The sequence below is a fragment of the Botrytis cinerea genome, chromosome 13 (assembly GCF_000143535.2).
Source record: "Botrytis cinerea B05.10 chromosome 13, complete sequence".
In the NCBI taxonomy this organism is placed as follows: Eukaryota; Fungi; Ascomycota; class Leotiomycetes; order Helotiales; family Sclerotiniaceae; genus Botrytis; species Botrytis cinerea.
Window position 1 is genome coordinate 732,737 of NC_037322.1, and position 20,685 is coordinate 753,421.

The 20,685-nt window shown below is 43.6% G+C and overlaps 8 protein-coding genes across 8 annotated transcripts; 4 read left to right on the top strand and 4 right to left on the bottom strand.

The window, feature by feature from the left end:
* The first annotated feature begins 24 nt into the window (after positions 1–24).
* BCIN_13g02080 (hypothetical protein) lies at positions 25–1,987 on the top strand. Its single transcript, XM_024696716.1, has 6 exons — positions 25–379; positions 504–954; positions 1,024–1,063; positions 1,116–1,278; positions 1,334–1,538; positions 1,601–1,987. The coding sequence occupies exons 1-6, from the start codon at positions 89–91 to the stop codon at positions 1,708–1,710; spliced, it is 1,260 nt and encodes a 419-aa protein (XP_024552529.1). The 5' UTR covers positions 25–88; the 3' UTR covers positions 1,711–1,987.
* Positions 1,988–2,624: 637 nt separating this feature from the next.
* On the bottom strand, positions 2,625–3,906 carry BCIN_13g02090 (hypothetical protein). Its single transcript, XM_001555282.2, has one exon. The coding sequence runs from the start codon at positions 3,717–3,719 to the stop codon at positions 3,030–3,032; it is 690 nt and encodes a 229-aa protein (XP_001555332.1). The 5' UTR covers positions 3,720–3,906; the 3' UTR covers positions 2,625–3,029.
* Positions 3,907–6,055: 2,149 nt separating this feature from the next.
* On the bottom strand, positions 6,056–7,992 carry BCIN_13g02100 (hypothetical protein). The gene is made up of 3 exons (XM_001555280.2): positions 7,412–7,992; positions 7,285–7,356; positions 6,056–7,225 (listed from the first exon to the last, which is right to left on the bottom strand). The coding sequence occupies exons 1-3, from the start codon at positions 7,949–7,951 to the stop codon at positions 6,287–6,289; spliced, it is 1,551 nt and encodes a 516-aa protein (XP_001555330.1). The 5' UTR covers positions 7,952–7,992; the 3' UTR covers positions 6,056–6,286.
* A 3,580-nt stretch (positions 7,993–11,572) lies between these two features.
* Positions 11,573–12,848, bottom strand: BCIN_13g02110 (hypothetical protein). The gene is made up of 3 exons (XM_001555279.2): positions 12,630–12,848; positions 12,002–12,580; positions 11,573–11,943 (listed from the first exon to the last, which is right to left on the bottom strand). Exons 1-3 carry the CDS (start codon positions 12,706–12,708, stop codon positions 11,744–11,746), a joined length of 858 nt encoding a protein of 285 aa, XP_001555329.1. The 5' UTR covers positions 12,709–12,848; the 3' UTR covers positions 11,573–11,743.
* Positions 12,849–13,065: 217 nt separating this feature from the next.
* Positions 13,066–14,838, top strand: Bcbud22. The gene has a single exon (XM_001555278.2). The coding sequence runs from the start codon at positions 13,132–13,134 to the stop codon at positions 14,632–14,634; it is 1,503 nt and encodes a 500-aa protein (XP_001555328.1). The 5' UTR covers positions 13,066–13,131; the 3' UTR covers positions 14,635–14,838.
* A 178-nt stretch (positions 14,839–15,016) lies between these two features.
* Positions 15,017–17,312, bottom strand: Bcchs1. The gene is made up of 3 exons (XM_001555277.2): positions 16,828–17,312; positions 16,057–16,697; positions 15,017–15,965 (listed from the first exon to the last, which is right to left on the bottom strand). Exons 1-3 carry the CDS (start codon positions 16,995–16,997, stop codon positions 15,277–15,279), a joined length of 1,500 nt encoding a protein of 499 aa, XP_001555327.1. The 5' UTR covers positions 16,998–17,312; the 3' UTR covers positions 15,017–15,276.
* Positions 17,313–18,062: 750 nt separating this feature from the next.
* Positions 18,063–18,755, top strand: BCIN_13g02140 (hypothetical protein). The gene has a single exon (XM_001555276.2). It carries the CDS (start codon positions 18,195–18,197, stop codon positions 18,588–18,590), a length of 396 nt encoding a protein of 131 aa, XP_001555326.2. The 5' UTR covers positions 18,063–18,194; the 3' UTR covers positions 18,591–18,755.
* Positions 18,756–19,113: 358 nt separating this feature from the next.
* On the top strand, positions 19,114–20,484 carry BCIN_13g02150 (hypothetical protein). The gene has a single exon (XM_001555275.2). The coding sequence runs from the start codon at positions 19,296–19,298 to the stop codon at positions 20,361–20,363; it is 1,068 nt and encodes a 355-aa protein (XP_001555325.1). The 5' UTR covers positions 19,114–19,295; the 3' UTR covers positions 20,364–20,484.
* Positions 20,485–20,685: the final 201 nt, after the last annotated feature.

Here is a 20,685-nt window from a genome sequence, read left to right on the forward strand (position 1 = left end):
AAAATTTTGGTAATTGTAATCCATGATAATCTTATCCATCAATTGAAGACTTCACTTTTCACAACATTCTTACAATCCATCGGTAATCATGTCGTTTGACCCTTCAAGACCAATTGATGACGAGGAGGTTTGGTTCCCCAAGGGGATGTTTGTCGATAATCGTACCCATTCCAAGTTTGGCTTTGATGCCGGCGACGATGAAAGAGCTTTCATCTTCGACTCTTCCGATATGAAGGCGTTGAATCGCTTTCTCGGGACGGGCAGATTGCTACCAACCACCCGCAATGAGTATCTACGATCATTGGGCATTTTGACGAGCGATCCCCTCAGTAGGGACCTGACGAGTGAGGTTGACAGTCTTGTGGTGACTTATACCAAGGTACGTATAGCAATTGAGCGATAAGACCATCTGAGACGTCATGATTGGAACTAGTGTGCACTCAAGGATGGGGTATTTCGTTGAAAAATTGGCTAATCAATTCATTATCTTGCCTTGAATATAGATCAGAGGTGACTGTGTTTACTTCAGAGATCATACATGGCGTAGAATTGTCGACATTGCAGCGCAAATCAGAATCTATGCCACAATGTCAGGTGGAACGGAAGAAACTTCTTACACAGTTCTTATGCTAAAATGGATTGGCGACTTCCACGATGAAAACAACAAGACGAATCCTGATCAAGCAAAATTGAGAGAATTGAGAGAGGGCATCCAATGGGTGATCAATGACGAGCTCAGGGTTATCAAACAATTACAGGCTGGAGCACAAGAGGCATTGACCGGCTTGGAAGGTTTTCACGGCCAATGCGAAAAACATGAAGCTGCAATGAGAGCTAATGCCAATTCTCTTGAGGCGCAATTGGTCAGAGAGGGTAATGATATTGCGAGTATGCAAAAAAAGATCGATGCGGCTCAAGCTGAGGTGGATGAGTACCAGGCAAGAATTGACGGAAGTAAGAAATTTTCAACTGTTCACTTTATACTTGGAACCTCTCACTAATCTTTAATTTTCTGTGCTACAGAAAATAGAGTGATAACAGATGCCCCCAAATATATGTGGGTGTAAGTTAATGAACTGCAACTTCTTTCGTCTAACTCGGCTAATTATATTCAGTTGGCCCGTTGGAACTTTCATCGGAGTGGGCCTCGTTCAAGCAGCCAGGAATGAGATCAGGGGCATGACAGAAGCCATGCAGAAGATTCAGGCTATTATGGATGAGTATGAAACTAAACAGAGAACTGCTTCTCGTTTGGAACTCAACATTAGTTTTGTCAACGTAGGTGATCAAACCCTCAAGATCACACACAGTACTAATCAGGATATCTACTTAGAGCCAAGTAAATAGTCTCACTGGTGAAATTAGACCAGCAATGCGCACACTCGAACTACTCCAGGGAGCGTGGAAATCCATGGTTACAGATCTTGAGACTATCAAACACTTGATTGACAACGATACTGAGAACATACCTCCAATGATACTCGCGAGACCCCAGATGCAGAAAATTGTTAATGAGTGGAACGAATTGAGAGATTTTGGTACGTCTGAGAACTCTACTATTGAATCTTACCCCGATCGCCCATCTGACTTTTTCTCACAGCGAGCAATTATATTCAAAACTCCTACATTAGCGAGTCTCCGGAAAATGTGAGTGTAGCGCAGTACATTCATCAGCTGGAGCTAAGGTACTTTGCCACGTCAAAATGCTAAGAGCGAAACACGAACATCCAACTTGTTCAGGATGTGCGATGACAAGATGGTGATTGGCGGAATCGGGATTGTCGTGGGTTTTTATGAATGTAGGGGATTAGGATGTCGAAGTTTCTTATCTCTTGAACAGTCGATAGTTTCAAATGACATCATATGCAATGACTGTTGGTGCACTCGCTCGCTCACTGTAAGGAGAACAACGGCCAATTTGCGAAAAATATACCTCCGCTGATCTTCTCTTGCTACTTGAAATAATCGAATTGGCATATAATTTCCAAACCACACACACTCGCCTTGATTCAACCAAAATAATCTCTCCGAATTCGAATGCTTCGCACGAAAAAAAAAAAAAGACAGCGATACCATTCTAAGATAAGTCCATAATCATCAAAGAGAAAGGAATAGATACTCCATGCTCAATGCTCGATGTCGAAGATTCCTAGCAGAATAATCTATAAATGAACTCGTCGTTTCAAAGAAAAAAAAGAAAAAAAAGATATGAGCATAGCATAATAGAATCATTCCCCACCCCGATGGTTCAGATATTTCGATACGGTATATTGCATTATGCCGGTGTAATTCCCCACGTTTTGCATTCGTCTCATGGATGGATGTGATGGGTTTGAAACGGGTGGGTTAGTTGATGAATTAGCGCTGCGATGTGGATTCAGGGGTGAGGAGGACGGTTGTTTAAATTTCGGGGAGGGTGGGAAGGATCAGGAGGGATGTTGGGTTGATGTGATTTTGGGGGTTTGCTTTAATGGTAGGTTTCTTTCCTTTTTAACGGTCTGTGTTTGAGGGACTTCTTTTTACTCGCCCAATACACTTGGATTAGGAAGTGATCAAACTCCTGGAGAGTAGGAAGGATTTAGTGTACGATGATGTCACCAGATATCAAATAGAAATGCTAGTCTTGAATCGCTAGTAAAGTATCTCGATTTGGCTGTTTAATCTAATCTAGTATTGTGACACGATTCGCTGATGGTCTATTCACTGATAGTATTTCAGATATATCGCGTCTCGAAAGATCACACGATCAACATCTCCATTCGCCTCCTGGAAAAGAGATAACGCGGCATCAACTCTTTCAGCATGTTGTCTCTGTAAAAGAAACACAGTCTCGGGAGTGAGTACTTCTCACGTGTCGGATGTCTGATACCACGTGACGTTCTTTACTCCTTGCCGCAACTATCGTGAGTGTGGGCATGCATTGGGAGACTTGTAGATCGATCCGCCATTTTTATATCCTAGGCTCGAATTTTCCTGTATCCAGCTCCATGATTTCTTGTATCGGATTTTTTCCACCATCTCTCAATCTTTCAAACACCACTTCCCTGCACGACCAATCTCCACATTCCAAAATTTCTACCCCAGCCTGCAGCTTTCTTCTCCTGTCCCATCGACGAAGGGAATTCTTTCAAATTTAATCTTTCCACCACACTATATCCCAAATCCAAAAACTTGCACAATCGCAACCATTTCTCGCCTCTATAGTTCTCTTGCTCATCGAGAGCGATTTCTAACAATCTTCCTTCCTTTTTGAGGGAGCTTGTGACGGAATCTGATTTCTCTGGTTGAGCAATTTTGATGTCCTCGGCTGTGTTGATGTTGGAGGTATATTGCGATAATTTACTCCACGTAGCCAGATGATTGAGCCAGCTATTAGCGCAGGGTCTTCTCTCCACATCACTTTCTCCATCTCCATGTTTCCGCGACGATGAGACAGGTACGATGAATTTAGTGTTTGGGTATTGGATCATAAGCTCGTTTGACGCGCCATCCTTCGAAATTTCGGTAAATGTATGGGTGCTGAGTTGTGGTAACGAACTATTCAATGTTTCGGCGGAGATATGTGTGTATCCTAGAGTTTGGAGGGCATTTCCTAATGCTGAGGTACTGGATGCATGATCGCTGAGGATGAATATGCTGGGATGCTGAGGGGTATCGATTTGTGTGGAAGTAGCGGCTAGAATTGGGAGGAGGCCAGTGATAAAGGGTGAGAAAAACATTTTGATTTTTGAATTCGGTTGATTTGCAGAAAGAAGCTGTTTGAATGAAATATCCAGACGATTTAGAGACAATATCCAATCTTGTATAGCTTCGAATAGTAACTTTCACGTGTGTAGTGCCTCGTTATCTGAAACGGATCGCTCAATGCATGTGTCAAACGATCAAAGGATGAAAAGAAGCTAAATCTTTAGAAAAAGTTAAAAGGACAATGGCATATATTCAGAGGATTAGCTTAAAGATATACTTTACATTGACCTTACCATGTAAGAGCTCGTTCCATCAATATTGTCAAGGTCCCATATGGAGAGAATGTCATTTCCCCTGATTCAGCTAGAGATTGCCCGCTTAGTAAGCCGTGCACCGCGTAATGACACCGGGAGTCGGTGCTTTAATTTACCATGTTTACGCAACGTATCAGTGTTATTAATAACATTGTCATCCTCCAATCTTGAGTCTGTGTGCTTTGTCGTCCTGACGAGGCGGAAAGCGCATTTGGTGGAGAGGATCAACAGCATACTGTGAATTCGAGGGATTGTGATTTGTGGATGTGATGGGCTACTTCTGCGTGTTACGCGGATACGGCGACACGGACGGGGAAAGCTTTAGATGTGGATTATTAGTGGAGATAAGCATTTTTAAGGGTTCTTTGAATTCTTCCAAAGTTCGAGAATGGAGGCCCCAGCCGGATTACAATCCACATCAGATGTTAATTGCCGATATTGGATCAGCAGGCTGTGTCTAGGCTATTTGTGGTTCCGGATTAGGATGAAACAGTTACAGTGGCGAGAGTGGAAAGGAGGTGCGAGGGACCTAGAGCGGTGTAAGCTAAAACCCCCTGAATGCGAAGTCGAAGTGCGAAGTACGAAGAACGAAAGGGAACATGCTAGGATGTTATTTATGGGGTTATTCACCAAATTAATCTGGGCCCTGAATTCAGGAGAATAAGATCTAGATTATAAGAAGAACCTCAATGAGAACGAACCGATGCTTCAAAAGAAAACTTCATATCAAACTTTCCACATACGATAATTCAATGCCATAAATTTGAGGGGCTGACAGCCATACGATAGGATAATATTGCGCCAGTAACTTGGAGAGTATGTTCATTGTTTCAATGATAGCACACTAAACTGGCCATATGGTGGGGATCATCCGACCTAAAACTCGGACACATGGAGTCGTCTTGATGAACGCGAACACCAAATCTCGTCGTTATTAGTTTGAAATAATAACCCGATGGAAAATAACGCCGGGTTTGTGGATGACAGGAGAATTTAGCCGTAAAGTCTGAAGTCTGAAGTGTGATTTAGGTTAAGCTCGATTCTAAAGTATTGGAAATTGGCTAGCGGAACATCGACAAGGTTATACTTGACGAACTCTCGACTGCTGGCAAAATGATTGCAAAATCAGTCGCAATCCATACCGAATAAGGTCTTCAGGCTGCGTATGTGACAAGCAACGGGGAACTAGATCTCATACTATAAAAAGGTATGTTCAGCTCTACATAACCTGGTAAGGTGTCTGTCGTAGCTTTGGCATGCGTCGAGACCGATGTTTGTCCATTACCATCATTCTCGGCATAGCACTCAGCCAACTCATTAATCCAGGATGTAAACAAATCAGTTCTCGTAAAAGCAGTCGATTACTGCTCATTAGACGTTTGCTTGTTCATGATGATGGTGTTTGTGCGAAACCTCACATTGACAGATTCCGAGACCTTGTTTCCTATCACACGAATATCATCTGTTGTAGGATAAGCACTTGAGTGGAGCGAGGTATTACCACATACTCCCTTTGCGCTCGGATTGTTGATACCCTTAGATCTTTCTCGTAGCTCTGATATCCAGATCTTGTGATTCATTCAGTAGTCAATGTGCACGGGAAATTGCTCAGCTGGTTTAAGCTATTCTTGCGGATAATGTGAGAAGTATCTGCTCACAATTTGAACAGGTTGTGAGCGTGGGCATATCGACTTTGTAAATATTGCAGAGACAATCGGGTGGGCGTTCATTTACAACATAATTATCCATTTCGAATGAGATATTATCTTATTGTTCAAAGTCATATATCTGTTGAAAGTGTAATAATAAATTGTAATGTACTGCGTGGATCTGGGAGTTCAATAATTTTCTCGATTACATAAGCAGACACAACATCACGTGCCATTCTGGTAGTGGCGGAAGCGAAGATGATAATCTTCACTTCATCCATCGCATCAAAGATATTAAATATATCAATTATATCAGCAGAAGTTGTATCATTGAATTGTATCATTGAATTATTTCACTTAGCCACATCATTCAATTGTATCATTTACGAAGAATCACTCATCAAGCTCAAATTGCAACGTTAGATTTTCAAAGAAGGTTTTTATGTAAACGATTGACTTTGTTATGTCCCATATATTTCCTGCTTCTGTTTTCCCGTCTTGACTTGCAACTTCAAATTGTCAACAACTAAATACATGAAAGAATATGAATGATCAACATTTAGCTGACCCTATGTACAGACTTGTGAAGATCTCTCCCCTTAGGTTGTGAACCTAATTGTTCCCGAGGGAAACAATCTATTGGCATTGGGAGTAGTAAGGGTTGAGGGCAACACAGGTGCTGCCTGAAACGCAAGCGGTAGCTCCAGAGTATCCAGAACCTCCACATTGGGCATACTTAGCGACACCACCAGCTCCTGAAGTTGCAGTCGATGCGGGTGCCGAGCTAACGGTTGTAGTGCCTGGAACACTTGGGGCGGCTCCAGATCCAGTGTAGGTAGAGTTGATGGGACCCCACTTGATGTTTGAGAAGGTGACGGAAGAACCTGGAGAATTGGCTTCAACATCAACGGGGTTACCTGAAGTAGCACTGCATGATCCTCGAGTGACACCTGGGGCGCTTGGGGATTTGGTTGCTGGGTAAGGGGCATCGAGCCACAACATGTTGGCGGTATGGTCATCCCAGATGGACATGACAAGTACCATACCCTTTGCCAAAGCTTTGCTCATTGTGGCAAGACCTCCCTTAGTAGCGAATTCGTTGGTGTCACCAAAAGCAGTCTTTTGTGCGGCACAGAAAGAGTCGGTGATGGAATTTCCTGGAACTCCAGCGATTGTGGATTGCGAGTTTGGAATCACGACGCCATTCTGAACATAGAATCGTCGGATTTCTTTCAAGGTACCTGAAGCTGTTCCATCGTTGGTGATGAATTGGGTTACAACGGTGAAAACTTTGTTGGTGTTCACGGTAAGACCTGCACCATAGAAAGAGGTGTTACCCTGGCGGTAAGAGTTGAAGTCACAACCATCAGCATCGCATAGAGAAGAGTATCTTGCTCCAATGCCGCAATCAGTTCCAGTGCAGCGAGTCTGGGTGTCAACGGAACATGGATGAGGAGTGTATGCGGCAGAGATCTTATTGGCTTCCCAAATGTCCATCTCTGAACAGCATGAACCATATTGTCCTGCACCAGCATTGACATCATTGCTGGATGGAGTCCATCCTACAGAGTTTGCCTGTAATGCAGTTAGGATATGGTGAAGTTGGACAAGTTCAAAAAAAATCAGATGCTTACCACGCCGTTGATGAATTTGATGTCTTGTGGACATTGAGCATCACAATAACCTGTACCGTATTTGGCACCAGCCTATTGAAAATGGTTAGTTTTCATTCCTTGAATGGAGTTCATGTTCTTGAAATACCTTGTTGGTTGGGAAACGGGACAATCCTCCATCAGCATCCATTGCGGCAAAGTACAAGGCACCGTTAAGACCACATGGAAGGTTCGAAACGTCAACATCGAATGTGAATTCTTGATTCAAAAGCTTAAGCATCTGGTATTGTGTTGTCGATCCAGCAGCCATCAAATAGGTACGAGAACCAACGTTGGTATTTGCACCCTTGGTGACGAAGTTGAGTTTGATCGAATTGCCACTTGTGGTGATTCCATAAACTCCAGAATAATCTGCACCATCTAGAGCACAGTTTGCAGCACAAGTTGCTCCATCAGGACAGAGAGTTTTATCCCAAGTATTGCCTGTGTAGCAATTGGTGGAACCAGTGGTCGAGTGAAGCCATCTCCAGTTGGCGTCGACGACAATGGATTGAGCGGAGGTAGTACAACCGCTAGCAGTACATTGACTGACACTGAGGGGCGGGTGCGTTTCTGTGGTAAGTGTACCGGCTTGTTGTGCGCGGGCGGCCGCTAGAAGAGAAGTGAAGGCAAGAACTTTCGAAATCATTTTGAAAGGATGTTGGTGATTGTGCTTGAAAGATGTAGAACTACTGACAGCGAGAGTAGATTCATTATATAGTCTTCATCTTCGCCAAGATATTCTCATCACGCCGGGTATACTACATCTAGGTCCACTCACATAATTCACCAAGAGGTATTTTCAGAGGCAATCGATGAATATGGAAGTACGGGCAGACAGCCGGTCAATTGAGGCAGCCGAGTATGGTAGTACAACAATTTGACGTGTAATTTGCTCTACTTGCTCAAGCACTACATGGAGAGCGGGCTCTAGCAGCTGTCTAAGCCCGTGCTCATGCTAATTACGGGTATTTGATGCAGGATCAGCAATCATATTCGGAGCGGAGGAAATGTTTCCGGAAGGAAAAAAGTAATGGCGAAGGTACGAGGCAAATATGCATGCCATGTAGGTTAATTAACATTAACTCGTCGCCGCTTTCACAATTGAGACGTCCCGGCTTCAACGGAATGCTAATTTACCATTAGGATTTCGCCCTGAACTCAATTATGACTGTTATCACGGCGACGATGCTAGGATCATTTAAGTTTATCCGTTTCGCTAGACTTAACAAAATCGACGTCTGGTGATAAGCAGGGTCTTACAATACATTAGACTGTTTCTTGTAAGACGATCCAATAGTATTCTTCATTATGGAGATTTGCTTGCATATAATCAAGACAATCCGGGGACGCCAATAAGCTTAATTAATTAACCGGGATGAACAAGACCACAACCGCCGAAAAAAGACACCTCAGATTCTGCATCGAGCCTCCCCACACTCTCGCTGACATATTGTGGGGTCCCCATATAATTATCTGTAGATTATTGGGCATCACTTCGGATTTTGCGGGGAGAAACCAATTATATTTACCGCTTATGTTTCAAATGAATTGCGGATCTAGAAAGTCGCCAAACAGGCTAAATAGAACCATCCGAAGTGCCACAACACGCACCCGTGTGCCGCCATCTGTCCGATACAGATTTTTACCATGTGGAAATTGCATTTTCAAGATCATCAAATGATGATTGTCCTTGAATCCTTGTTATCTTAATTTCCATACAGTCTTTTGGGTGCATAATGCATCTATCAATGCTAAACAGTAATACCAGGAATTTCTTTCGCAGTGATATTGCACTGCCCCGAGTTATCGATATTTGAGAGGCTAATTGTGGATTTCATTTAGCTTTTGTGTAAGCGCCTACCAGCGGACCGGCAAGCCGCCTCGTATGTACATATATACATCAATCGACTAAAGTTCGGAGGCGAAATGCTTGGCAGGAAGTCACAGTTCTTTTTTTTTTAATCAGTCTAGTACAAAGGTACTTTGAAAAGTGGATTTTATCACATTTTGACGGAGAGAAAGTTCCAATGGAGTAAATTGAAGGTCAGATTAAGTACCCACCTTTCACCAAGTATCAGTGACATCTGCTTACAGCCAATCATGCTAGAATTCAAAGCCACACTGTTAACCTACTTCCAGCTCGTTGCAGATATATCTACCGAGGTAGATTGCTGAAGAATCTTTTCGGGTCCTCTTTGTTCTCGTGACGAGCAAACAACCCCGATTCTCAGACCACATACGATGCCAAAAAAAAACAAAAGAAATGGCTCTCATCTGGCCGAACTATTTATCCGTGCCAAGAGCTTTCCTATCACAATAGAAGTTGTATTCTCTTCAAAATTTATCAATCCTCCAGCGCTACGGAGAAACACATGAACAAGGAATGGGACCCTGCCAAGTATATCACCTGCTCTACTATTCATAGCTGTCGACTCTTGCCAGCGATCATATACGGCTCGGGATACCCGCATTCCTATCTTTCATATCGAGGGATCAATACTGACATCTAATGAATCCTTCTAAATAAGAGCCAAGAATTAATCAACAGTCTAAATAGCCACATCTATCTTCTGGTAAATAACGCCACACAGTTTGTCGGCAGCAGCAACCGATATGTTAAGCCGATGGCTTTGAGCTGCAGATCTCAAAAAGCTGCGCATGGAGCTAGATGTGATAACCATGTCAGGCACCGGTTGGGAATCTGGGGTTGCCGTTCGTTCGTGTATTTCGCATAAACTGGATAGTGTTTTAGGCGGGTTGTGTCGTTATGTGCACCCGAGTGGACAATCATTTGGTGTTTGTTCAATATCTTCCTTTCCCTTGTTTTTTTCTCTTCCTCCGTACGACTCAATTTTTTTTTTTTCATCATTAATTTGTGTTCTCTCAGAAGTTCCTACCTCGTTCTTCGTCGGGATGTGAAGAGAGAACTTGTATTCATCAAAACGACTTGTGGAATGGGATGGATTACGAAAAACACATCTCATGCTTCTTATATCATTTATTGTTCAAAGTCAAAAAAGCATCTCCTCGAGGGCGTTATGATGTATGTGGCGAATTATCGCACAATCATCCATCCATCATAAATGCACACATCAGGAAGAACATGTTCTAACCGTTCTGTTGGAAGCCTCAATTCTTGCCACCTTTATTTCGATCATCGTCATCTTTTCATCGTTGTCGTTTGCGATAATTGCGTTGTATGAAACACCCTTATGGTATGAATTGCATATTGTTTTGAAAATTGGTTACACGTCTATGTATGTACCTACCGTTCGTTGTACTGTCGTTGCTGTTTAGTTATTGCTGTTATTACTGTAATTCTTGGAAAAAGATTCACTTTTCTCTTGCTGTCCACTTAGTCACCTATTTCCTTGTGTCATTTTTTACACTTCTGCCTACTCGAGATGAGGTCATTGGTCAAACGTCGATGGTAAACTTCTATTATCGTATGTTCATCGTGCTTGAAAAAAATTGGTTTCGTATATGTTTATGTGCATCAGGACGTCCTCTTTCCGTCTGGCCTAGCGGGTCAAATTCATTCAGTTCAGTATTGGTTCTATCACTATCATTCGGTCGATTCAAGTGCGGCAGATTGAATAAAGTCACATCAAAACCGTGTAAGGGCACGTTCGGGTCGATTTATTTCTTTAACAAACAATTAGAAAATCGATTCTAGTGAGCCCCAATGTTCTATGACGAGCATCGGCTGTGTCGTGTTGAAATTGTGCAATTGTGTGACGGATATCTGGTGGTGTCGCACTGATAAATTATTGGTTTAACAGAAACGTGATCGAGAAAAAATTGTGCTTTCTCAGCCAATGAAATTAGAGAAGGGGATATAATGATTTTCTTTTAAGTTCAAGTCCCAGCTTTATGGGTTCTTACAACTGCCTAGCTCTACCCTTTCGAGTATTCAACATCTTTGGTGTTCGTGATCCTATCTTCTCCCTACGAAATGATAGTGATGCAGCAAGTCGTTGGAGTGGGGAGAGACAAGATATTACTGTTGAGCCTATGTTTTAACATGGGGGTAACTGTGAGAATAATTCCTGAAAAAAAAAGGGGGTGAGTGAGTTGAGTGTATGCGTATTGCTGATGCACCCCTTTCAACTATAACTCCGCATGAAGTTCTTTTTGGCTCCAGATACTGATTCCGTCATTCGAGACTATTTGAAGCATAAGTACTTATGTTTCTAGAATAATACGGAGATGAAGCTATTATTTCGGCATACCAGAAATATAGGTATTCATGTTTGGCATTCTGTTATGAATTATAAGGTATGTACCACTTTCTTTTAGATTTCTGAGGACAAAATTCTAACCTATTCCAGTTATAGTCTGCAAGTGCCACTACTACCATTCTAAAATAAGACCACGAAAGTTTTGCCTAAGTTAAAAAGGCTTTGATAAGTTCCCTGCACACTCCTCCTTATCAGATCTACCAAGTACTGGGCATGATGCTCAATCGTCCTCCGTCAACCACAATAAGTGCGTGGGTACAATAAGCACCAGCTCTTGATGCCAAAAAGAGGATACATCCTGCCATTTCCTCCTCCGTGCCTGCTCTTTCTAACGGAATCTGATCCTTAGAAAAAACTCCGTCACCAATAAGCCCCATAGCCATTTCAGATGGGAATACTGGACTCGGTCAGCATTATCCGCAGGAATGTTTATTGGAAAGATTCTGGAAACTTACATCCGGGGGCAATAGTATTACACCTAATCTGATACGGTGCTAATTGTGTAGATAATTGCTTCATCAAATGTGTAGTCGCAGCTTTACTTTGACCATAGATGATTCCACCAGGGGCTTTTCGATTTAAACCGCCAATAGAACTGGTAGCAACGACTTGACTCTTCTGCTCGACATTCCCTTTCTTATTTCCTTTATCCAATAGATCCAAGAAAGCCATGATACAAGAGAAAACAGCTACAGTATTTAATTCGAATGTCTTAGTCATTTCCTCCATACTAGCACTTCCCCATGCGGAAGCAAATTCAGATATGGAAGAAGATGGGGTAATGGGTTTTGTAGCTTGAGGTCCAGCAATACCGGAATTGGCGACTAAAACATTGATGTATCCTACTTCGGACTCGATCTTCGAGACGATGGAAGCTACTGCTTCTTTATCGGTTACATCGCCGACAATTGGAATGATATTGCCGGTGTCTACGGATGATGCGGCGGATTCAAGAACTTCTTTTCGGCGGCCGATAATGTATACTCTTTCGGCACCGTTGAGAGCCAGAGCGCGGGCCATCATTAGACCAATACCTGGAATTTGATGTTAGAAAGGTAGGTAAATGGGTTGGATTATATATACCACTACCGCCGCCAGTGACGACAGCTACGAGTCCTTTGACATTGAATAGATTTGCTGCTAGGATCGATGAGGTTGCCATGTTGTAGTTTGGTATGATGCGGTATGATATGATGAGCAAATCAGAGCCTGTGAATTAAAAAATGATAAATCGTGTAGTTAGATAAAAAAGATCATAGTTAAACAAACCGTTTATCTATTATTTATACCTAATTGCCCCTCGATGACTTAAAGAATCACTTAAAGGGCGCTCGCTCACTAAGCATCAACCGTTACACTCCACTTCCCGTCTCAACCCCCACTTCCCGACCTATCGGATAGAACCTTTTTAATTCTGCCAAGAATTTCACCAGAAGCGAGAGCGGTGGACCTATCCCTGTCATAATTTTGAGCTCTCCATCGTGCACTAATTTTCTGCGCTCCAAATTTGTTCTTCATTGTCCAAGTACATTTCCCATATCAAAACCCTCAATTTCTTCGCAATTGATCTATATCATAAAAAAGAATGCCTAAACGTAAGCGCTCCTCTGCCGATCAGGATGATTCTCTTCCCTCCACCGACCGCGTGCGCAATTCCCGTCAAAATGACTTCAATATTCATCTCATCTCCGCTCGCAAACAACTTCGCAGCGCCCTCAAAACCGCAAAAGGATTCGAAAGACAACGACTCGGAAAAAGATTGACAAATGCGACCAAAGCAAGCGATGCGGCGCAAATGGCGCGGATACGAAAAGAAATTGAAGCACTGAAAACAATGGATTTGGAGAAAGTAACGGAACAGCGATTGGCAAGAGGACTTGGGAAGATAAAGGCTATGAATGAGAGTGGGTTCTTGCCTCCTGGTTGGGGTCAAAATGGCGAGGGTGTAAAGGGATGGGAGGGAGAAAAAGGAGAGGAGGATGTGAAGATTTGGAATAATGTTGTTAGCGGGATGTGGAATTTCAAGAATGTGAAGAGTGTTTGGGAGGGGGTGATTAGAGGGAGTTATATGAGTATGGGGATACCAGCGCCGGTTATGGATAAGGGAAAGAAGGGGAAGGATAAGGTCAAGGAGAAAGTGAAGGAGGATTCGAAGAAGAACTCGAAAAAGACGGCACAAGATGAGGGTGAGGAGAGTGATGTCGATATGGAAAACACGATACAAAAGTTGTCGAAGAAAAAGAATGAAGAGGATTCATGGGAGGGTTTTGATTCACCGGGCGACGACGAAGACGAAGATGATTCTCAAGACGATGAAGAAAACGAAGGAAACGAATCAATGGACGAAGAAACACTTTCAAGATATGACGCTCTATTAGGCGCATCCTCAGACGAAGAATCATTCGACGAAAAAGAATACTTGGAGAAAAACCCCTTAACATCAAAATCAAATACACGCCTCTCTCTCTCCCTCTCACCAACACCATCACGATCACCTTCCCCCGCTCTCTCCATCTCCCTCTCCGACTCAGAAGACGACCAACCATCAAAACCCCGTCGCAAACCATCTCCCTCCCTCTCCCCCTCTCCAGATCCCCAACCTAAAGTCAAAAAACCCAAAAAATCCACCACCACTCCCACCGAATCCACAAAAAACAGCACCTTCCTCCCCACCTTAATGGGCGGCTACTGGTCCGGCTCCGAATCCGCCTCCTCCCTCTCCGACACCGACATGAAACCCGTCGTGCGAAAAAACCGTATGGGTCAAAAAGCCCGACAAGCCCTCTGGGAGAAGAAATTCGGCAAAGGCGCAAAACACATTGCCGCAGGCGGTCTCTCAGTCGAACAAGAACGCGAAATGAAACGTGCGGAAAAGAGCGGTCGAAAGGCCAGAGATCTGTCGAAAGGCAAACGAGACGATTTTAGAAATGATAAAAATAATGCGAATATGATGCAGGTGCAACCGAGAAAGAAGGTCAAGACGAGAGATGATGTGGGAATCTTGCATCCTAGTTGGGAGGCTGCGAAGAAGGCGAAGGATGAGAAGGCAAAGGCCACTTTTAGTGGAAAGAAGATTGTTTTTGACTAGAGATGCGCAAGGGAGGGGGAGAGTAGTTATTATTGTGGTGGGCGGAAATGTATTGCGTGTATTGATATAATAGCAAGTATGGAAATACCCCCCGCGTGGATTACGAGATATTATTATTGCCTATCCATGTTAAACAAAATCAGAGACAGAAACATATACAGAAACGTGTAAAGATTCGAGAGAATAAACTCAATGTGTTTTCCACTACTTCCTCTCCTTCTCATCCCATCTCATCCCATCTCCTCTCTTCCTATCCTCTCTCCTCCAATCTCATTCATAATGCTATAGGAGTATACTATCCATTACACCCTTTAACCCTATCGTATTCATCACTATACTCTCCACTAAAACAGACCAAAGAATCTAATCTCCATAAATTTAATCTTTAAGACCTACTTCGCTGCACAATATTCTAAATACTCGATCGCTGTAAAGAAGATCTATTTCAAGAACTCTATCTATCTGCGCGCTGTTTCTAGTCTAGAATCCATTGACTTCGACTCTAACTCTGATATGAATCCTCATATCGTGTATAAGCTGATCCAAAACCCCTTTCCAATGGGATGGTTCGTTACTCACAACTTATATGTATGATCCAAACTCTCATCATAATCATTCTTCGTATTGCCTACCGCGCATCGCTCAGTCCAGCTCAACGCCATCCAGCGCCTCCTCCAAACTATCCAGTTTCTCATTCTCATTTACCTTCCCCCCTTCCCCCAGCTTTGCATTTTGTTCCAAAACTCCTGGTTCAACCATCTTCAGTTTCTGATCCAACTTCTCCCCTTCCTCTTTTACCTTCTTTAGATCCTCCGCTTCTACTTCTCCCTCGCTCCCATTCCCACTCCCGGTCCCCTCACTCTCAGTCAAAGGCGGTGTAATGTCCCCACCTACCCCGCTCTGTACCCCGCCATCCCACTCTCGTTTCACATGATCCAAATTTCTCTTTAACATGCACATTTCCACAGCGATACCAGGGCCAAATGCACATCCTACGATCATTTCCTTGGGTCCCCTGTTGTTGGGTGTAAGACCGTCCATCTCTTTACTGCGTAAACGATCTAGGACGCTGAAAATAGTGGCGCTGGATGAATTGCCATGTTTCATGTAGGTATCATAGGAGGCTCGCATGTGTTCAGCGGAGATGGACATGGCTTTTTCGACACCGGTGAGGATGGTAGCGCCACCAGGGTGAAGCGCCCAGTCGAAGTCAGCGGGATTGTGGTATTCCGAAGGAAGGGAGGGAAGGTTGGAGATCAGGGAATGATAGATGGGTGAGACGGCTTCGGCGGCGAGTTTCGGGACTCTTGGGGAGAGGATTACCTTCCAGCCTTTTATGGGCATTGAAATTAGTTTTTTTATTCAAAAGAGTGGTACAAAATTGGGTGAATATGAAACTCGGAGAAAGGAATTTTAACATACCAAGCGGATCAACATCAAATCCCAAATCATGTTCCGTATCTGGAATCATCTTGTGTTCCCACCCCAACAAATCATAAACACTTTCCTCCTCTCCCGTCCCACCAATTCCATTACTGAGTACACACGCACTCGCACAATCGCTAAAGAGTGTAACGCCAATTCGCGTCTCCTGTAATTCATGTACACTATCCAATTCACTCCTTACCAATAATGAACTAATTTCCAATGCCATGACCAGAACCCTGGCTTTCTTTCCTCGAAAACTATGTCCCAATGCTAAGTTTGCCGCGGTTCGTAAACTCGCCAGACCACCGCTGCATCCGATTCCATGGAGGAGCACTTTTTCAACCGGTTGTGTTATTCCCAGAGCTTTGCACACGAAATGATCGTACCCGGGATTGGCGCTATTGGTACAAGTTGTGCTGACTACGTGGGTGATGTCGGAGGGATGAAGATGAGCTTCGTGGAGAGCTTTGCGACAGGCAGTTACGGCGAGGGCAACGCCGTCTTTAAGGAAGATGGAACAAAGTTCGGCGATTGTGGGGGCGCGGTCCATGTTGGCCATGGGATGGTCGACGGTACCGATTGCAGAGCGAGTTTCAATGCCGGTGAAATTGTTGATTGTGCAGACTTTTTTCATTCTGGAGTTGGGTGTTAGTGTGAGGTTTGAGGTGTATATTCAAAGAGAATTGGGGACTTGGGAACTTGGGAGCTTGGGAGCTTGGGAGCTTGAAGGGGAATGAGGGAGAAAGGGAAAAAAGGAAAGCTTACGCTGGAGAGTCAGGATAGTGACGTTTGGTTAAAGTATCCAAATCCGCTGGTTCCAGCAAGAATGGAGGATATTCGACTCCCAATCCAACGATTGAAAGATTGAGGCTTCCAAATCCATGTTGACTAGCAGATTGTTGTTGGGCATTTTGCCCTTCTGTGCTGTTTGACATGGCTGAGATGTGTGAATGTGGGATGATTTTAGATTTTACCAGAAACGCCAATGACAAAACTAATGATTGTGATTGAGCGAGAGAGTAATGTTAGAACACAAGATGGAAGTATCCAAAGAGTGTGATTGTGTGAGTATCTTCAACAGCTCATGCTCGTATTTCAAAACAGGTATAAAGCAAGGAAGTCGAGTATATACCAGGGATTCCACGGTTGATGAGGTAAACGATAAAGGAAAGCCGAGGTTGGCTTGTGAGATGTATCAAAATAGCTGAACAGCCTTATGTGTATGGCTGGTCCTGGTGGTCCCTTGATACTGGGTGTTGATACTAGGAGAGGGCCGTGAGGATTTATGGTTTATGGTTTATGGTTGGTTGATAAGAACCTTCCCGCGTGCTTACTGCTCAGTATCTGCTAGATAGATTTCGGATAGTCTCTCGGATCTGTTGAGATGGCCTTCCGAATTAGCCGTATACCATTTGTTAAGACGATCATGATGTTGAGGAGATGTATAGTGGCAAAGTATTTCCTGTTCACATATGGATAGAATGTCTAATGTGGAACTGGTTGTGCAAGATCAAGATCGATTCTCGAGACAGTCACCGAATTGCGATTGTAGGACAACAATTTGCAGCTACAGATGGAAATTGCGAAGATGGCAGTTCGTTTGGTTTGGTGGCGATAAGCTTTTCGCGTTTTTTGTGGCTTGATAAGGTTAGCCGCAGTGGCTGAAATTTTGATACGCGTTGGCATGTCTAGGAGAGATATGGCGTTTCTGCTGAACATTATATGCTATGCTATGCTAGGTAACCCAAATTCCATTCTAATATAGATTTCACAGAGTAGGTATCAGACATGCATGTGTCAGCTCACATGACTGCTGTTTTCCAAATTGAGTTTCAGATCTCGGGATATTCGCAACTACAGCGGGAAGCAGGGAATTTGACAACACATATAGTGATAAAGACTTTGATCATCCGAGGGGTGTATGCAGATCTCATCTATTTGTCGCCCCGCTTCAATTCGGGTTGAACCGAGTTCAGTCTCCGCCATGGGTGGGGTGGGGTGGAGTTCCGCTTGACAATATCATTCACAAAATGATTCTTGATGTTTTGCAACAAAGTTACCTACTTACTATCTAGGTCCATACCTATCCTCCCCCCATCAACATATATTCTCAATTCGCACTCCAAGTGACGATGTCTCTCTTCCAACGCCTCCCTTTCTTCCTCCACACCCTCATCGAAGTTCCCGCATCCTTGAATTTCTTCCTCAACCCTTCATCTCAACTTTCCGTTCCAGCACCACAAGCTCATACCGTTATCCAACAATACGCGACTCTTCTTTTCGTCTCATGTCTCATCTCAATCATATTCGCTTCGCGGCCTGTTGATAGAACAAGTCGTAATGTCGCGGGTGCTTTATCGTTGTATCATGTTGCTCCTGCAATCAGGGCTGGAGGGCGACTTTTAGCGGGAGAAGGATTCAAGAAAGGAGTAAAGGGTTTGGGGGGTCCTGGGGTGCATTTGCTTGTCCATTTCATTTGCTGTGCTAGTCTTTTGAGACTTTTTTTATCGCGAAGGAGGAAGAGATGATTTTGAAGAGCTGCTTTGATTATTCGTTCGAATCCGGGGTGGATTCTTTCCTAGCTTCATTCTTTTGGAAGCGAAAGGGAACTCAACTCTATTGAATATATGCCATGTAAATTTACAAGGTACTATCCACAGAGAAGAAGATTCCGTCCAGTATCTTGTGATGACAGCTTCCTCCGATTTGGCCTGTTACTTTATTGCTTATGAGGCCACAGTGCTCGTTCTCCACCTTTGGTTGTTCTCCAATCAGAAACCACGTGAGATATAGTTTGATGTCTCGTATCCGTCACCCCTTCATTGGCCGCCTTGCAATGAGTCTACAGTTTCCAGACCACTCTGCGACTTCATCTAATCAGACATGGCGTCCTCAAATCCCAAAGAAGCTACAAGACGACCCCATAAAAAGTCTAGGTACGGGTGCAAAAGCTGCAAGACAAGACGATTGAAGGTTCGGACCCCCATTCTTAGCCAACAACACCACAGCACCACAACACCACAAACCCCCAATTCTGATAGTATCCCTAGTGCGATGAAACTAAACCGACATGTTCGAATTGTTCGAGGCATAGCATACAATGTGAATACTTACTCTTGCCTCTCAACAATCCCGCGCTTTCAGTACTTCCCACAAAGAAGTTACCTCTTCCCACTACCGCGACAGTCACAGGACGGAATGCTTATTTCTCGCGTCCTGTGCCACGCAATCCCATGTCTTTCTATTTTCCAACCTCCATTGCCACTACCGTCTCAGGAGTAGACGAAGCACTCGAGTTCCGTTTATTTCAACACTTTGTAAATATCACCGATGTTCCTCAATTATTTTCTGCATGCAACATATCGCTATGGATCATTCAGCTCGCTTGTCGTCATCGTTCAGTAATGGAAGCTTTACTGGGCGTTTCTGCATTTCATCTCCGGAGTTCATTTTCATCCTCCTCTTCCGCTTTTCCCACCAGTACAATCCCTGAAAGTAAATCGGAGAGAGAAGTGATAAAAGCAAGTCATCATTACATGGGATTGGCTATTGCTACACATCGAAAATTAATCATCGAGGAGGGTGTTACGGAGAAGACAGCCGATGTAATTCTGGGATCTTGTTTATTTATCACATATCATTCCACCGGAAGCCAGAAATTTCTAAATCAAGCTCATAACTCAGTACTGTCGTGCAACAGCGATATAGAAAGACACAGGGAATTATGTAGAGTACCACTTCATTGGTTCGTCCCCATGAAAAGTCTCAAAGATATGATAAATCTAGCTGCAACATACGTCCAGAACGAAGGCATGAGAACGCTCTTAGAATGGGAGGAAGCTAATTTTCGGGTCATTCTACAAAATGAAACTTCGCCGGATCCTGATAATGAATATCCTACGACATTCAATTTTCTCCTTGACGATTTACCGCTCGATGCTCCGGATTATAAAACCTATGTTCTTTGCACCAAGTATCTGAATCTCCTCAGTGGAGGCGAAGTCACTAAATTCATTCTCAAATTCCCGGCATTGGTACCCCCGAGATTCGTGGAGTTGTTAAGGGAGAAAGATATGAGGATGATGGGTATAGTGGGATATTTTTTGATGTTGCTGAGGAGAGCAGATCATGAAAAACATCTGTGGTGGATGGCAGGAGCGGTAGAAAATGATTGGGAGGGAATGAAATATGCATATGAAAGTGATGAGGTGTGGAATAGGAGGATGGAGTGGGCTAGGAGAGAGATCGAGGGTGGGGAGTTTATAGACTTTGTGGTTGGTAAGGCTTTGGCTCGACGGTAGAGTGTCGATGTGAGCTTTTTGGCTTTTATATTTAGACTTTTCGAGTCTGCCAGTAATAGTCGGCGGCTTGGAAGAGCTGACTGTTGGTTCAAATGATGAGTTCCACATCACATGATAGTCATGTGATATTTCCACATATGCCAAGCTGCTCGACGCACGGTCTGATATGCGATGTATCTCCCCTCGCTCCCCTCCCCAGGAGCTGATTTCAACCTCCGACGGTCCTAAAGCTCACTTTCGTACATGTTGACCTAACAAGATTTATCTTTAACCGCCACGACTTGTTGACCCTTGTGTTCTCGATATTCAAGATGCTCATTCG

Excerpts from the sequence above, each read along its gene's own strand:
- Bcchs1 (XM_001555277.2), bottom strand. The coding sequence starts at position 16,997 with ATGTCAAACAGCACAGAAGGGCAAAATGCCCAACAACAATCTGCTAGT. Across the intron at positions 16,698-16,827 it reads CACTATCCTGACTCTCCAGC|AATGAAAAAAGTCTGCACAA; the intron begins GTAAGCTTTCCT and ends ACCCAACTCCAG. Across the intron at positions 15,966-16,056 it reads ATTTGATGTTGATCCGCTTG|GCTGGAAGGTAATCCTCTCC; the intron begins GTATGTTAAAAT and ends TGCCCATAAAAG.
- BCIN_13g02110 (XM_001555279.2), bottom strand. The coding sequence starts at position 12,708 with ATGGCAACCTCATCGATCCTAGCAGCAAATCTATTCAATGTCAAAGGA. Across the intron at positions 12,581-12,629 it reads CGTCACTGGCGGCGGTAGTG|GTATTGGTCTAATGATGGCC; the intron begins GTATATATAATC and ends ATCAAATTCCAG. Across the intron at positions 11,944-12,001 it reads TAATACTATTGCCCCCGGAT|TATTCCCATCTGAAATGGCT; the intron begins GTAAGTTTCCAG and ends GACCGAGTCCAG.
- BCIN_13g02100 (XM_001555280.2), bottom strand. The coding sequence starts at position 7,951 with ATGATTTCGAAAGTTCTTGCCTTCACTTCTCTTCTAGCGGCCGCCCGC. Across the intron at positions 7,357-7,411 it reads CCCGTTTCCCAACCAACAAG|GCTGGTGCCAAATACGGTAC; the intron begins GTATTTCAAGAA and ends CATTTTCAATAG. Across the intron at positions 7,226-7,284 it reads TCAAATTCATCAACGGCGTG|GCAAACTCTGTAGGATGGAC; the intron begins GTAAGCATCTGA and ends ACTGCATTACAG.
- Bcbud22 (XM_001555278.2), top strand. The coding sequence starts at position 13,132 with ATGCCTAAACGTAAGCGCTCCTCTGCCGATCAGGATGATTCTCTTCCC.
- BCIN_13g02150 (XM_001555275.2), top strand. The coding sequence starts at position 19,296 with ATGTCTTTCTATTTTCCAACCTCCATTGCCACTACCGTCTCAGGAGTA.
- BCIN_13g02090 (XM_001555282.2), bottom strand. The coding sequence starts at position 3,719 with ATGTTTTTCTCACCCTTTATCACTGGCCTCCTCCCAATTCTAGCCGCT.
- BCIN_13g02140 (XM_001555276.2), top strand. The coding sequence starts at position 18,195 with ATGTCTCTCTTCCAACGCCTCCCTTTCTTCCTCCACACCCTCATCGAA.
- BCIN_13g02080 (XM_024696716.1), top strand. The coding sequence starts at position 89 with ATGTCGTTTGACCCTTCAAGACCAATTGATGACGAGGAGGTTTGGTTC. Across the intron at positions 380-503 it reads TTGTGGTGACTTATACCAAG|ATCAGAGGTGACTGTGTTTA; the intron begins GTACGTATAGCA and ends CCTTGAATATAG. Across the intron at positions 1,279-1,333 it reads TCAACATTAGTTTTGTCAAC|AGCCAAGTAAATAGTCTCAC; the intron begins GTAGGTGATCAA and ends ATATCTACTTAG.